General features: G+C 45.1%; 1 protein-coding gene across 8 annotated transcripts in view; it reads left to right on the forward strand.

The window, feature by feature from the left end:
- The window catches only part of SREK1 (splicing regulatory glutamic acid and lysine rich protein 1), a 530,578-nt gene that overhangs the window by 372,555 nt on the left and 142,021 nt on the right, over window positions 1-16,002 (forward strand). For all 8 annotated transcript variants that reach the window (XM_085631944.1, XM_085631886.1, XM_085631876.1 and 5 more), the window contains one exon: window positions 8,748-8,840. In XM_085631944.1, coding sequence (XP_085488070.1) covers window positions 8,748-8,840 — 93 coding nt within the window. The remainder of the gene's footprint in view (window positions 1-8,747; window positions 8,841-16,002) is intronic.

The raw sequence follows: 16,002 nt of genomic DNA on the forward strand, positions 1-16,002 counted from the left end.
TCACAGTCGCCGTGAGGTCGTCCTCGGGGTTTTAGTTCACTCCGGCACCGGCCAGGCTTGGCGGGTGCAGAGTGGGCTGGGATCGCGGTTCCGGGCTGCTGCCGGGGGTGAAAGGTAGGTTCTAAGTAGAGCCTCTACTCATGGGAGTCCCAGGGGATTAGAGTTCAAAGGTGGCCAGGTCCTCCGGGGTTTCTGAGGTTGCTGGCCACAAGAGATGCCGGGTTTGGAGCAGGAGCAAGTCCGAGGTCGACAGGCCGGTAGGGCTGGGGCCAAAGCAGTTGGTGTCTCCCTCTCCTTTGCAGCTGCAGGGCAGGTCTTCTTTTCTTCTCGCTCTTTTTGTAGTTTCGGAATCTGGGGAAGGAAGGTTCAGGGTGCCCCTAAATACTAGATTTAGGGGCGTTACAGGTAGGTGAAGGCCAGGGACCAATGGGTCCTTGTCCTGGGGTGGGTACACCCCCTATCCTGCCCCTCTCCTGTGGGAGGGGGGCAGTAGCCTAATCCTGATAGGGTAGGGCCTCCCATCTTCAAGATGGCAAGAGCCCGGAGATGTGCTTCACCTCGCCTCCCCCACCTGAGGGGTGGGGTTGGCAGGCTAGCACATCCCCTGTCCTTGTATGTGGTTTCCGGCCAAGCTTCCCGCCAGAGTGGGGGGTTGCAGTGACCTGGGGAAACTCCTAGAGGCGGCAGGCCTTTGAAGCTTCCCTTTGCTCATCCTGGGGGAAGAGATCTATCACCTCACCCAGGATGTGCATTGTTGCAGGCCCGGGAGAGCAGGGGCTCTCCCACCCAGGGGTCCAGCAACGTGTCTGCTGTGTGACAGCCTGGGCAGCCTCAGATCTGACGTGGATTGTAGGTTAGTTGTAGGAGGGCATCTCTAAGATGCCCTCTGGGGTGCTTGGTACATTAAATCTCACACTGGCATCAGTGTGGGTTTAATGTGCTGAGAAGTTTGATACCAAACTTCCCAGTCTTTAGTGTTGCCATTATGGTGCTGTGGAGCTCGTGTTTGACGAGCTATCAGCACCATGTACTCTTAAATGGCAGCACTGCACTTACAGTGCCCGGGAATGGACCTGGGTACTGTAGGGGCACAGGGCTCCTGCTCCTGTGCCCACACCATGGGCATAAGGCACCCAGCCAGAGGGGTGACTGACATATGCCTTGGCAGTGTGGGTGTTGGGCATGGCACACGGGGATGTGTGCCATGTCGACTCTTCATTTTGTCCTGCACCCAGACACTCAGCCTGCAAAGGCAGTGTGTGTGTGTGTAAGGGTACAGGGCCCCTAAGGGTGGCACAATGAGTGCTGCAGCCCTTAGGGGCCTTCCCTGGTCACAAGGCCCTGGGTACCTAGGGTACCATTTACTAGGGGCTGACATGTTGCCAATTTGGAGTTTGTGTGTTTAAGGAAGGAGCATAGGCCCTGGGCACCTGATTGGCAGGAGTCCAGGGTACACTCAGTCAAAGTACATTCAGCAATTTAGCAAAAAGTGGGGGCATACCATGCAAGAAAGAGGGCACTTTCTCACACCCTTTAAGTATGTATATTATGCATATTATTTTAGTAAAACCAAAAGGTCTTGGCTAATGCCAAACCTTCTAACAAAACCCTACTAGCAGAAACGGTATCCCTTCTGCTTGGCCAAAATGGGCAAACTATTTTTTTTTCACGTTGTTTTTTTGTAGTGCCTCCACCCCAACTAGTATTAGAGTGCTTTCATAGAACTTCAACTGCTTATGTGTGCTAATCTTACAAAAGAAACTAACCAAAAGCTAAGGACAAGCATTGGCATAGCCAATAGGTCTCGCCTTTGGGACCTTATAAGTGTTTAGCCATGCAACAGTTACATAAGTAAATTCTTATAAGGTCCCAAAAGCGAGACCTATTGGCTATGCCAAGCGGCCCTGCGGCCGCATAAGTGAAAGTGATCGCGATCAAACATCAAAGCGGCCGCGAAAGTGAAAGTAATCGGTAAAGCGCAGCGCACATGCACTGTAGCTTTAGGCTGGCCTGGTAGCACTTTTTGGAGCCCTCTCAATAAGTCTCGCCAGACCAGCGCACGCGCTGGGTCAGGCGAGACCTAAAAATGGTTCTGTCGGGAATCATGAAACCTGAGTTTCTCTTGTACTTAATACATTCTGCAAATGTTTACATTAGTCATTCAATGAGAGTAAAACACACGAACAACACATCATCAATATTAATCAATAAGAGGAAAAGTACAGTGAATGCAATTCTTGTTTTACTCTTTAAATAATTTGAACCAACTATAATAGCAAAAGGCTGTCCACAAAAACAGGTGCGGTGAGACAATTAGTGACTTATTGCGTTTGGTGATAAGGTGCTATACATAAAGTAACATATATTACATATATTTACACAAAAAGACTATGTACAAAAGTCCAAAAGATAAAAACATAGACCACAGCAGGGTATAGAATTTCCTTATTGAAGTCGTAGTTTTGCAAGGACAAATTGAACTTAAAACGTCGACGTTTCGACCTTATGGTGTAGTGCAAATTCGTATACTTCTATTGCGGGTCTTCATCAGGACAGAAAAGCATCAGACAGCCTGTGAATTTAAGACATGTATCAGATTGATGTGTGTTAGTGAACTTCAAATGTGGAGCATGGTGGCTAGCGATTGCTCACCTGGTAACAATGCACTTCCTTGTTACCAGGTGAGCAATGGCTAGCCACCATGCTCCACCACATTTTTTATAGAATTATTTTATGCACATATTAGATTACAATTTAAAGCAAATAATTTACGCAACTTACATAGCTATTTACAAACACAAACACTGAAACTTGAATTTTTGATTAGCTACTGTAGGAACTCACCAATATAGTTTCACTGCTTCTGTGCATTTAGTTTAACTCTCCAGATTTGTAACAAATCGAAAGTAAGTCAGATGAAAAGTACATTTTATTTAAAACACATAATTTGACAAGGAGGCGGAAACAATTTTAAGACATGAATAAGAATGTTTAGAAATAGAGTAATTCAGAATTTGGTGCAAAAAATTACTAGAAAAGCAGCACTGAAAAAGAAAAAAATAATTTCAGAGTGTGGTTAAAGTGTTTCCTCTGAAGCGCAAACTATTTTGATACAAAACAGAATGAAAACACTGGATAAAACAGTGCTGTCTATGAAGGAAAAAAAAGGATGATTAATAAATAACCTTTGCTAAATTTTTAAAGGCAAATGACAGCGCACGTCTACTACTGAGCCTTACTTTTATCACGGAAGCTACTTACAAGAGAAAGGATTAGTGTATAGAGAAACAACTGGCCGATGTTATGAAGTAAAACACAGTAGTCCCATTGCAAAAGAAGTCATGATTTCTTGAAATGTATAGGAAGAGATAGGTAAAGAGTTGCAACGAAGGCGCAGACATTATCCTGTGCATAAATGGGATTATAGTAGTATTTGCCAGGAATAAATTTATACAGTAGGACCCCTCCCGTGTATGTGCAGTGCTTCTGTTTATTTACTTTACCGATGGAGATAGTGGGACGAATGAGAACTGATATGTTAGTCATGTTGAGCTTAAGGTCATGTTGTGAAATTTAGGAACACCAACTTGGCGTCTAACGGAGTTGTGCAGAATATCCATGCGATCACTTACATTACTTTCTGAGAGAAGCAAACTCTAACATTAAAGGTAACATTCACTGAGCTTCAGAAAGGGTTTAAAGGTACAGTTGTGTATTGTCTATTAGATGGCAAACTCATTATTGTAACTGGGTGTAGAGAGAGATTTGGAAGAACTGCTTGTTCTAGTGAATGCTGTGAACACGAAAAACAAATCTGCCAGGAACTTGTGAATGCAAATATGGTGAAGAAAGCTATATTATATTTTGAAGTCACTAATATGTACCATAAAGATGTAGATATTGTCTACCATGGAAGTTGCATGGAGGAAGAAATGATTCCTTAAAGTGGAGAGTTTGAAAAAGTGGATAGAGGTAGATCTGACCAAATATATGAGCATTACAGTATCCATCTACTACAAGAGGTTATGGCGTTTGCCATGGAACTGTATCTGAAGAAACAAGCTAGAAGAGCTCCAATGAGTGTCTGGTGAAAACATTTTCAAGGTACTTCTCAGTTTTCTTTGGGGGGAAAAAAGAAAGTATAAAACTGTTAGAAACACCCTCCTAAAAAGAAAATACTTGCATAAAAAAAGCACAAAATCCTCCCAGCAGTAATGACAGTTTTTGACTAACCCTGAAATTCAACCTGCACTCCTCTAGGGTTAATTCACACTTACTAATAAGTACCTCCTTTATAGTGGTACATCAACCTCTTCTCCCTTCTCTAGAGCCAGTATGTTGTCCCTTCCATCACCACGAATATGACTCCAAAGGCACCTCTACAATCCTCCTCGGAGATCCTTTGTACCGCCACAGCTACTTCCTATGCCAGAAATAACTTGCCTATATCAAACCCCTCCTTGAAGTCGGGCGCCAAGTCTCTGAATATATGAAATCTTTCTTCAGCGCTTTATTTTTATTTATTTTATTTGTAAAGCACCTGAATCACCCCATAAGGGATAGATCCGCGCTGTGGGGCTGCAACAGTCAGATGCTGACAGTTTAGAAAAGCTCAGTCTTGAGAAGTTTTCTAAATGAAAGATACTCAGGACATTTCCAAAGATGGATCGGAACTGATTCCAGTAGTAGAGGGCTAAGTAGAAAAAAGATTTCCCACCCATGCAAGATTTCTTGAAACGAGGAATGTGGAGCAAAGATTTCTCTCTTGATCGAAGATGTCTAGTAGGATGGTATTGGATGTGTTTTTCAGCTAAATAACCAGGTCCTTTGCCATTTAACGCTTTGTGCACAATACAGCATATCTTGAATCTAATCTGCTTGCATATCGGTAGCCAATGTAGATGTAGGAGGAGGAAAGAGGCGCTTCTGGCTGGTAAGTTCTTGACAAGTCGAGCTGTGGTATTTTGAATTACCTGAAGTCTGTTTAGTGAAGACTCGCATGCCGCAAATAAAAGGGCATTGCGGTAATCTAGGCGGTTTATCACTAGGGCCTGAATAAGTGTTTTTCGAAAGGTGAGGGGAAGGAAAGGAAATACCTTATGCAAGAGGCTAAGCATATAGAAGCAGGAACCCATGGTAGTTGTAACCCTGATCTTTCATTGTTAGTTTCTGGTCTAGATGCATGCCCAGGTTCTTGACTACCCTCTTGGGGACAGGGGCAGCGCCTAATTCGGGTGGCCACGACTCCGGAGACCAGACCAGAGGGGCATCCCCAGAAAGCATGATCTCAGTTTTCCCAGCATTTAACTGTAGAAAATTGTTCATCATCCAAGCAGCAATTGCTGTCATACCTTCTGAAAAAAAGGCCTGTGTATTCTTAGAGTTTTTATTTAATGGCAGCAGAAGCCGGGTTTCATCAGCATATGAAATTGGCATAAAGCCAAGCTTTCGGAGTAGCTTTGCCAGCGAAACTACATAAATATTGGGCTTTGGCATGATCCCTAAGGCACTCCTTTGGTAAGTTCCATAGTTCGCAAGCGGAAAGAGCCAAGATTAATGGTTGGTGTCCGATGGGTAATAAAACTCAACAACCATTGAAAGGCTTGTTCACACATCCCAATCTCCCTGAGTCTCCTGAGCAAACTAGAATGAGATACTGTGTCAAAGGCCGCCGACAGATCCAGCAACAGAACTTCCTGGCTTTTGTCAATGGTGTATCTTATATCATCAGTGACAGCAATTCGTTCTGACTCCTTGCTATACATTGGTCTAAACCCAGACTGTAAAGAATCGAGGTATCCTGTGGATTCGATATATTCAGAAAGTTGTTTGCTATTATGTTTTTCTAATAGTTTACTCAGAAGTGGCAAAAGAGAAATTGGGCGATAACTAGATAGATCCTTTACTGGGGCATTAGCCTTCTTTTGAATGGGAATTATCTGTGCGGCCTTCCTCTCTAGTGGTAGTTGGCCCTCCTTGTACACAGTAGTGGTGCTCACACCATTTTTGCTACACTCCAATAGCTATTTGGCCTTCAAGTGCACCTCCTTGACACTCCAGCCAGCAAGACTGTTTTCTCCTCTGAGGCTCTCTTAGCCTCACCTTGTTTCTCCACTGCACCTAGCTGGGCCAGCTGCAGCCTCATGTCCCACTCACCTGTCTGCCCTTGAGGTCCTGAGGGAACTGGAATTGGGAGGAGACAGTACTACCTGCACTGTATCCAATAGAGAGGTCTCTGGGGGATCCCCTCTCTCCTCTGGAGACTTTACCCACTCCATTCTCCTCTCCTCACCCTCCTTCTGAACTCATCTAGCCTTTGGGATCCTAACTCCGTGGGCAACTACAGTCAGGTTTCTCCCTTTTTAAGAGTGTTAGAGTAGTTCTCTTCAAACTCTTCTTGGGGTGCAGGTTGCATTCTGCCAGTGCCCCCCGCCTCCAAGGGCTAACTAGTACTCCAGCATGGACGTACAGATGTGTAAAGGATTTGTGAATTGTCTAATGGGGGTTTCTTGTCTAGCTGTATGAGTAATAGATACATAACTGCTTTTGTGAGTGTAACTGGGTCTGTAATGCCTCCCTGACTGAGCGTGTGAAAATTACATACTATTAAATTACATACTATAAGCAAACACTCATCTCTAATTTCAAAAGCCTTCATTCGTACTAGCATACTAGTCATATACATTCAATATAGCATTTCCTCTTTCTCCTTTCCTGCTCACGTTTTTTTTTGTTAATATTCTCATCTAAACAGCCTTCTATTTTCCCTTCTACTATACTGTCTAAAAGCTACACATTTTTCACCTTACATGCTCACTATTTTTTCTAAATCTACTTTTATGTACTACAACCTAATTAACGTATCTGTAAAAGCTCTTTGCTGTTTCCTTTTTTGTTTGATATCTGTTTTCATTTGAAATCTCCAGTCAGAACTCCTGTAAAGCACCTCTTCTCTCAGTAGAAAAGCAGGTAAAATGGCTAACCCTCAACATGTGCTCTTACTTATGCTGCTCTAGTTAACAAATCAGCCTTCTTGTCATCATTCTTTTTTTTATTTTTTATACCACTTCTAAATGATCAGTATTTCTTTAACCCTTTCCATGTTTCCCTCGAAGAAGCCCAATTTGGTTGAGGTTTTTCATAAATCCGCGGATCCACTGCAGTGCTCAGCGAAGCACCCTGTGTGACTTTGCAGTGAGGTTCGCAGATTTACACAGGGAGCCGTCATGAGCCCCGCGTCTGCTCCGTCGAACTCGCAAGTGATTTAAAAAAAGTCTTTGGGTATTTTACTGCCCATTAAACATGCATTGACCTCATTTGTAACATACACATGGGTTCAGGAAAACTCTCACTTGACCCGTTTAATTAGTATGCAAGCAACTTTTCAGCTCTGTGGACTGTTTCCCGAGCAATAAAATGGCGGCCACAACTTTTCTGTGAAGGTGCGGCCAGCCAATCAGGACCCTCCCTTGGTGCATGGAGGCTCTGATTCACCGCGGGTGGCGCCGCGGAGGGTCTGTGTCTCTAGTTATACAAAATTGGTTTGCTTTTCAGTTAATATCTCTAAAACTACTGAAAGTATGTATACCAAAATATGAAAAGCACGCTTTCTAGACCAAGAGCAAGCTTTCTGCCAAATTTGGTGTAATTCCGTTAAGCTGTTTGGGCTGTAATTGTGTTCAAAATCCCTAGCCAGGCGCCCCCCCCACCTTTTTTTTTTTTTTCCCCTTGACCCCCACTTGAAGATCAACCAGAAGTTTTCAACAGCGTATGAACTGAACATCGTAGTCATTTTGAACATTTCCTGAAGGTTCGTCAAACAGCGCCATGGTTATTGGCAAAACAAAAAACGCTTTTTCTATGGAAACTAGGCCCTAACCAGGACTACTTGCTGGCGACCACCAGTAGGATATGAAGATCTATATTTACACAAATAAAATTCACACATTTATGTTAAGTGCAACCAATATAAATCCCATTTTCTTTATTTAGGTGTTGTATTAGCCAATACCTTTTGATTTTTGTATTGTATACTTCTATATACTATTTACAGCTGGCCATTGTCTTCCATTGGCCTGTTGGTGTTACTCACATTTTGACTCTGCCCACTACGGTATGCAGCATGGGGAGGGGTCAGCCCACGTCAGCCATCTGTTATTTTCATGTTGAGTGGTGGCATTCTACTCTTAACATGAGCACATCCGGACACAGTATGGTTCTTTTCAGTGCCAGGGAATACTGTGGCAATGGACCCTTTTTAAGATGAAAACATTTTTCCCTAATGTTTTTCTTCAGTATAGGAGAGGGCCTGGCAGCTTCTAATACAATATTTTATAGCTACCATGATAAAATAAAACGAAGTCAAAAAGCTGGCAGTCAACACCAGACTGATTGGCTTTGCCAATGCTTGTTTATTTGTTATGGTGATATAATATTTAGAGAAACCAATGCATAAAGTAGTAAGAAAAAAAAATCAATGCCTCATTCATGAAAATTGTCTACGGCTGCATACAATTAAGTGTTCTAATTTCGGATACTGGGTAGGCACTGTAGAGGTTAACGGGAAGTTAAGAAAGCATTTAATTCACTGGGTCCGCAAGTGCCTACAATCCTGCATTTTTAGTTGGCTGTTAGCTTGTCACTTCATAAGATTATAGATAGCAGACTAATCCATATTTGCAAGGAAGAAATTGATATGCAATTGCAAGTGTGAAATAAGTAAAATATTTCTGGGAAATAATTTTCAGGGACCGTCGCAGGAGAAGGAGCAGAAGTTACTCAAGGTCTCCAAAAACATCCAAAACGAAGAGAAGATCTTCCAGATCACCATCTCCAAGGAGGTATTTATTAATTTAAGTGCATAAACCCTTTCAAATTAGGTGGGGATGTGCGTGCATATAAAAAGGTGTGTGTATATGTACATTTTCACTGAGAAAACATGATTTCAAGTTATGTTTCAGCAAAGAAAAATCCTGAGTTTCATCTTTATGCCGTGCACAATGTACACCATAACTACCGTGACAGTTGTTTTACTCTTGGTGGACCGATTGTTTTTTTTTCCTATGCCTTTACAAAGTTTATTATGTGTGAATAATAACATGTGTTGCCTACGTGTATTGTTAAATTCTTTTATACAATATGAAGCAAAGTCATTAAAAAGGGTAAAAATGCCATTAATGTAAGCTTCTTAAGGTAAACCTTTGAGCTTTCAAGCAATTTGTTTGAAACTGTGGTTGCAGTTTTAGCAAGAAGACCTACATAGGGTAATCTTATAATGTCAAAGTGATGCCATGAAATGCATTAAAAGCACATGACTAAGGAGAGGTTTTTCCTAGTAAGTTTGTGCCTAGTTCTTAGGAAAGATGTTGACAGTCAAAGATTACTGGTGGTGTTAGCCATTCAGGCCTTGATCGTAGGTGGGAAAAGGCTGCAGCTTACAGATTCTGCTGTATCAGGTGTGAGCTTATGAAGTGCAAAAATTCTTTGTGCAAAGTTTGCTGTGCAAACCAGTCCTTTAGATGGGTATTTGTGGGTCTTTGTGGTTAATGGGCGCTTGTGTGGCTAGCCGATTTTGACAGCATTATGTGGTTTGTTTATTGAAAGTGAGATGTGCATATTACATAATGTGACCACGTTCTCGAGGACTTTAAAGTTGTTGTAGCAGCCTGTCTTGGTTCAGAGTAGGGGAGTGTGCCAATTGGTGTTGGGATGTGCATGGCCAGTTTGTTCTACTTGCCTGTTTCGTTGCAAGGTGGCAATTGGGCCCGTCTCCTTTCTATTACATTCATAAATCGTGTGAAGCGACAGTTTAATTGTGTGGCGGTTGGATCAAAGCAGGACTTCACTGCCTGCCTATAAGTCTGAATCCCTTATTGATTTAAGATGGGGAAGCTTGTAACGTCGGAATTGAGTGGGCTTGTGCTGATGCAGAATATGTGCAGAAGTTCTTCACATCCATTGACGCAAAGGCGGCAGGTGTGGGCTCCAGGATTCCTCTTCCAGGGAGGTAGGTAGATGAGGGAGAATCTGAAGTATGCCCAGGTGGTATCTTAAGAATTTCTCCTTTGCCCTTATGTTGAATCCTGCACTCGGGTATGGTTGCGGTTTGACGGCTGTGTAGTCTTTGAGAACAACACAGCTGGGAAACCTTTACGACAGTTTTGCTTTGCCTTCGATTAAGGAGGTAGTTTTAGTAATTTTAGTTACTGCTTTGTTTTAGTTCTTGAATGGTTTACATGTGTCTTCCATAGATTATTCAGTCCTAGCTTCAATAAGGACACTAGAAGGTACACTTTGGTGAGTGAGTCTATTCTTAAACTGTTTTTCCATTGAATTTTCTTTTCTTCGCAAAAGAAAAAAGCATGGTCTGTATCTGTATGGCTGCACCCAACCCCATCCAGGAGTGAAATCTCCAAAGGGTTCTCCTGCTCCAAAAGTGGGGGTTTCAAATCGCAACATACTAATATTTACTCTTGCATCTTTGTAATTCACTTGTGCTGACTGTTTTTCACAACACAGTATGTTTTTCTGTTTTTATGTATGTGAGAAAGGGCCTCTCTTGACCTGGTTAGCCCCCACGTTTTGCCTGGCATTAATGTGGTTTTGATTGTAGTGCACAGGGTCCCTGCCAACCAGGTCCCCTGTGCCAGTGCTTGTTCCCTAAAAGCTATTCCACAATAATACCTGGGTACCTAGGGCTGTGGGACTGAAGAGGGACCCCTTAGGGCCCCTCGCCTTGGCCATGCAGACTGCCTCTACAGCATGCATGGCCTGATGCAAACAAAAAGACAAAGTCGACATGGCACTTCCAAGAAACCTGCGGAAAATACGCCTGTCCTGCAGCCAGCGCCTTTCAGAACCTGTGGAAGATTGCCTGCACTTTGATAAAGACCAAAACTCCTGTGGACAGCAGACCCGGCCTCAAGAAATCTCTACAAAGGACTCTGGTGTCCTCTGGAACTGCGTGTCCTCACCACTCTGCGCCCGACGCCTATGGCCCGTGTCCCGATGTCACACTGATCCACACCTGAAATCCTGCTTTGGCCGACCCCTCCTGTACCCTGCAAAGACGCCTGCAGCCTGACTCCAGAGGCTCCCCCTACCGCAACTGGCTCCTGTAAGAAAAACCTGACGTCCAAGGACACCCCTGCACCCTAAGCCCCTGGTCCTTGGATAGCCGAACCAACAGTCCCCTGACGGCCTACTGCGTTCCAACTTACCTCTGTTGTTGCTGGTTTCCTCTGAAGAGCCTCCGGTTCAATGCCTGCAGCCTGTTTGTCCAAGGCAAAACCTCCATTGTAAAGCAATTGGGTGCCCTATGCTGAATTGGCACCCTGCACCCAGCCACCCCTGTGCTGCTGGTGGTGTATGTTTGGAGCTGCCTTTTGCCTCCCTACCCCTGTTTTTGCTCTATGCCCCTGCAACCGATCTACCTACTTGCTAGAAGTGTGGCTTTTAGCACCCCCAGTCTCCATTGAAACTTATTGGGCCGAACTCCGAATTTGACTTCTGCACCCAGCCGCCCCTGTGCCGCTGGTGGGGCAGCCTTTGTGCTTACCTTAAGTTTGCCCTCTGCTGATCTTAACCCCGGAAGACTTGAACCGTAAGTTGGGTACTTAACCATGCTGCTATATCTTTTTCTTTTTCCTTTTTAAAAGAAATGGAAATTGTAATGATTTGCTCGAGGCATATGAGATGCATATCGTACACTGTGCATTAGATAGCCATCTGGTGTTGGGCTCGGATGCTTGCACCTTGTTGTTGTCTTGGAAGAAGTCTTTTGTAGTCAGGAGATAGGTGACTCCTCCCTTGGACGATACTGCACATGAGCATCGACCGCATCCTCAGATTGTTTTTTTCCGCCATTGGGTTCAGATGTAACTTTTGCGCTATGGTTTGAGAACTTTGTTTTTCAAACTTTTTCGATGCGCAAACTCTCTAGAACTCTCCTGTTTTGTTTTTGATCGCGTGATCTTCGACGCGCATCTCGACAACTCGATTCCGGTCGTCTATGCGGGCCTCTGGGCCTATCAACGCCGTTCGGGCCTACAGCTCATGGAAAGGACTCCATTCATAAAATGCCCCCGGTGTGGAGCGAAATTCCCACACAGTGATAATCACAAGGTCTGTAACCTGTGTCTCTCGCCAGAACACGACGAGAACAATTGCCAGGTCTGCGCCTCTTTTCGATCGAAAAACACCATCCGTGATCGACAACACATCATGGCACAGAAAGCGGCTCCGGCACCAGTGGACATCTATGACGAAGGCCCAGATGTCCCAGAGGAAGATTCCGAAGACCTGGAAATCGCGTCCAAAGCAGGCGACTCAGACGACCACATCACTCCTGGTCAAAGAATGAGTACAACTGTCCCCACCCCACTACACCCGAAAAAAAGGCGGCTCTGGTCAAGACTTTGCCTGCTGGCCTCAGTCGCGACCGAAGAACTACTTCAGAATCCCCGCCCTCGGGCTCGGCTCCGAAGATAAAGGACAAGCCTTCCGGTAGCTCTGGACTGAGCAAACCGCATTTTCCTGTCCCCTAAGCGCCTTCGGCACCGAAGCCGGGAGAGCAGCCTACTCCCAGAAAGAAATCGTCTCCGACCACTTTGACGCCAAAAGAAAAAACCTACGGATCCGAAACCAAACCCTTTGGAACCGAGAAAGATTGCAGTCTCCATAGCAAAGCCAAAGGACTCTAAAACTCCTCCTAAAGCCTCGGAGCACAAATCTCAACTCCGTTCGGACCCGAAAAAGTCTGCGCCGAAAGTGGTTATCGAGGAGGAAGAACTTTTTCGACCGGATCCTGTCGATCCCAAACAGAAAAAACTCCTTATTGACCCCAAAACAGGACGTGTTGCCGCAGTGCCACACAAGAAGAGGAAGCTGGACACAACAGACACTCCTGCAGTGCCTCTGAAGAAAAAAGACTGAGCCACTTCACCCTTAAGACCCTCTTCTCCTGTTCTTCCTACTCCTGTTCTTCCTCCTCTACGTCTCTCACCTCCACAACCTAAACACTTCCACCACATACACCACCACAGGATGATGATGATGATGATAGAGGGAGGCAGCAATGACCCTTTCACTGACCCTCACAATGATACAGACACACCACAGGATGATTAGGACGATTATGATAACCCAATAGATCCCACAGACCTCCCAGATCCCCAGCCATATCCAACAAAACCATCTTTCCTAGATGACAATGGCGGATTTGGGCAGCTTGTTAATAGAGCTGCCAATTACCATGGCGTTCACATGTATTCAGACCCTGCAGATGAGAATTTCCTCCTAGACACTTTTGAACAGTCGCAGAAATCTGTCCAAATACTGCCAGTGCTCAAAGGGGTCATTAAACATGCCCCAGACATATTCAAAGACCCAGTGAGATCTAGGATTCTCAATCCTGGGATTGATAAGAAATACAAACCTGGCCCCGATGATCCCGCCTACCTCAAAGGGCAGCTACCGCTAGACTCACTAGTAGTGTCTAACGCTAGAAAACGCGCCAATTCCCAAACCTATGGTGACGCATCACCTCCGGATAAGGAATCTAAGTTGCTAGATGCCTCTGGCCAGAGGGTTGCTGCCCAGGCAGCCAATCACTGGCGCATAGCGAACACCCAAGCATTACTTGCTAGGTATGATAGGGCTCACTATGACCGACTAGAAACCCTATTGCAACATTTACCTGACCAGTACCTGACTCGGGCAAATGACTTAATTCTGGAAGGCAAATTGATAACCAACGCCTCAATCAAGTGTGCCCTTCCTGCAGCCGACACAGCCTCTAGGTACATTAACACTGGTGTGCTACTGAGATGACATGCCTGGCTACGCATTTCAGGCTTTAAACAGGAGGTACAAACCACCATCCTCAACCAGCCGTTCAATCAGGAACAGCTTTTTGGACCGGCTGTAGACACCACTCTAGAGAAAATAAGAAGGGCACTGAGACGGCTAAATCCATAGGAGCATTACAGTCTCCATCCACACGTAGTTCCATTCGTCGCTCCTTTTATACAGGAGCATCCAAAAACATGGGAACAGACACTGCCTCCTCTTCTTTCAAAAACACAACACAAACATCCCCCACAGAGGATATTTTAGAGGAGTATGCAGGGGAAATAACAACAAAGGGAGAGGCCGAGGTAACAATAACACTCGCACCTCCCCCGCTAATAAACAGTGACTTCCCTCCACTCCCCCCAGACCATTCCACTCCGATCGGGGGAAGGCTTTCACAGTTCCTGCCTGTCTGGAACTCCATCACAACAGACAAGTTGGTAAGACAGATTATCCAGTATGGTTACTGCCTCGAACTTACAGCAACACCACCCACCATACCACCCAAACAATGTCTACAGAACATCTCACACTCTTAAAGCACGAAGTTCTCTCACTACTGCAAAAGCAGGCAATAGAACCAGTTCCCTTACAGTATCAAGGAACAGGGGTTTACTCGCTGTATTTCCTAATCCCCAAAAAGGGCGGCACCCTCAGGCCAATACTCGACCTCAGACCTCTCAATCTTAACATGCAGTCAGGTCATTTCCACATGATCACTCTTCAACAGGTCTTTCCACTACTTCAACAAGGCGACTTCCTTGCCGCCCTAGATCTCAAGGACGCCTACTTTCATATTCCCATTTACCCCGCTCACAGAAAATACCTAAGATTCATAGTGGACGGGCAACACTACCAGTTCAAAGTCCTTCCTTTCGGGGTGACCACCACGCCCAGGGTGTTCACAAAGTGTCTGGCGGTAGTAGCAGCCCACTTGAAGACAACAAATCCATGTCTTCCCATACCTCGACGACTGGCTGATAAATGCCAAGTCTCACAAACAGTGTGTTCATCACACTCATCAAACTATCCAGCTACTACACAACACTTGGGATTCACAGTAAACTACACCAAGTCACACCTTCAGCCCTCCCACATACATCAGTATCTAGGGGCTACAATAGACACCTCCAGAGCTCTGTCTTATCCCACTCCAGACAGGATAGCCAGTATGTAAGCCCTAATCACCAAATTTCAACAACCGCACTCCCTCCCAGCAAGGGTGTTCACGCAGCTCATAGGAATGATGGCCTCTCGCATCTTTATCGTACCTCATGCAAGACTTTAAATGCGTCCCTTACAGCAATGCCTAGCATGTCCGTGGAACCAGGCCCAAGGACAACTTACGGATCTGGTGTTGGTGGACAGCCGCACACATCGCTCTCTGCAGTGGTGGAACACACAAAACCTGTCCAGAGGGCGGCCGTTCCTAGAGAAGGTTCCACAGATACTGCTAACAGCAGACGCATCACTCACCGGTTGGAGAGCCCATCTTCTAAAACATACAATTCAAGGCAAATGGACCACTTAACAAAAAGTGCTCCATATCAATCACCTGGAATTACTAGCCGTATTCCTAGCACTAAAATCATTCCAAGTACATCTACAGCACAAAACTGTCCTAGTCCGGACGGACAACATGACAGCCATGTATTTCATACAAAAACAGGGGGGCACACATTCTCTGCAACAGTCCCAGCTCGCACAAAGCATTTGGAGATGGGCCATTCCACAAAACATGTACCTGCTTGCAGAACACCTTCCAGGAGTTCACAATCAGATTGCGGACCTGCTAAGTCTGCAGACACAGCAGATTCATGAATGGGAACTCCATCCCAGAGTTCTTCAACCATTTTTTTTCAAATGTGGGGCCAACCAGAAATAGATCTGTTTGCCACACACCCAAACGCAAATGCCTAACCTTCGCCGCCAGGTTTCCACACCCGTTGTCCAAAGGCAATGTGATATGGATGAATTGGTCAGGCAGATTTGCGTACGCTTTTCCGCCACTCCCACTAATTCCCCTAGTGGAACGCAAGCTCAAACAGTCTCTCAAGATGATCCTGGTGGCTCCCACATGGGCACGCAAACCGTGGTTCACAACACTACTGGAACTCTCAGTAGTTCCACACCAAAAACTACGCCTCTCCC

Source organism: Triturus cristatus, chromosome 2_1, assembly GCF_964204655.1.
Source record: "Triturus cristatus chromosome 2_1, aTriCri1.1, whole genome shotgun sequence".
Classification (NCBI taxonomy): Eukaryota; Metazoa; Chordata; class Amphibia; order Caudata; family Salamandridae; genus Triturus; species Triturus cristatus.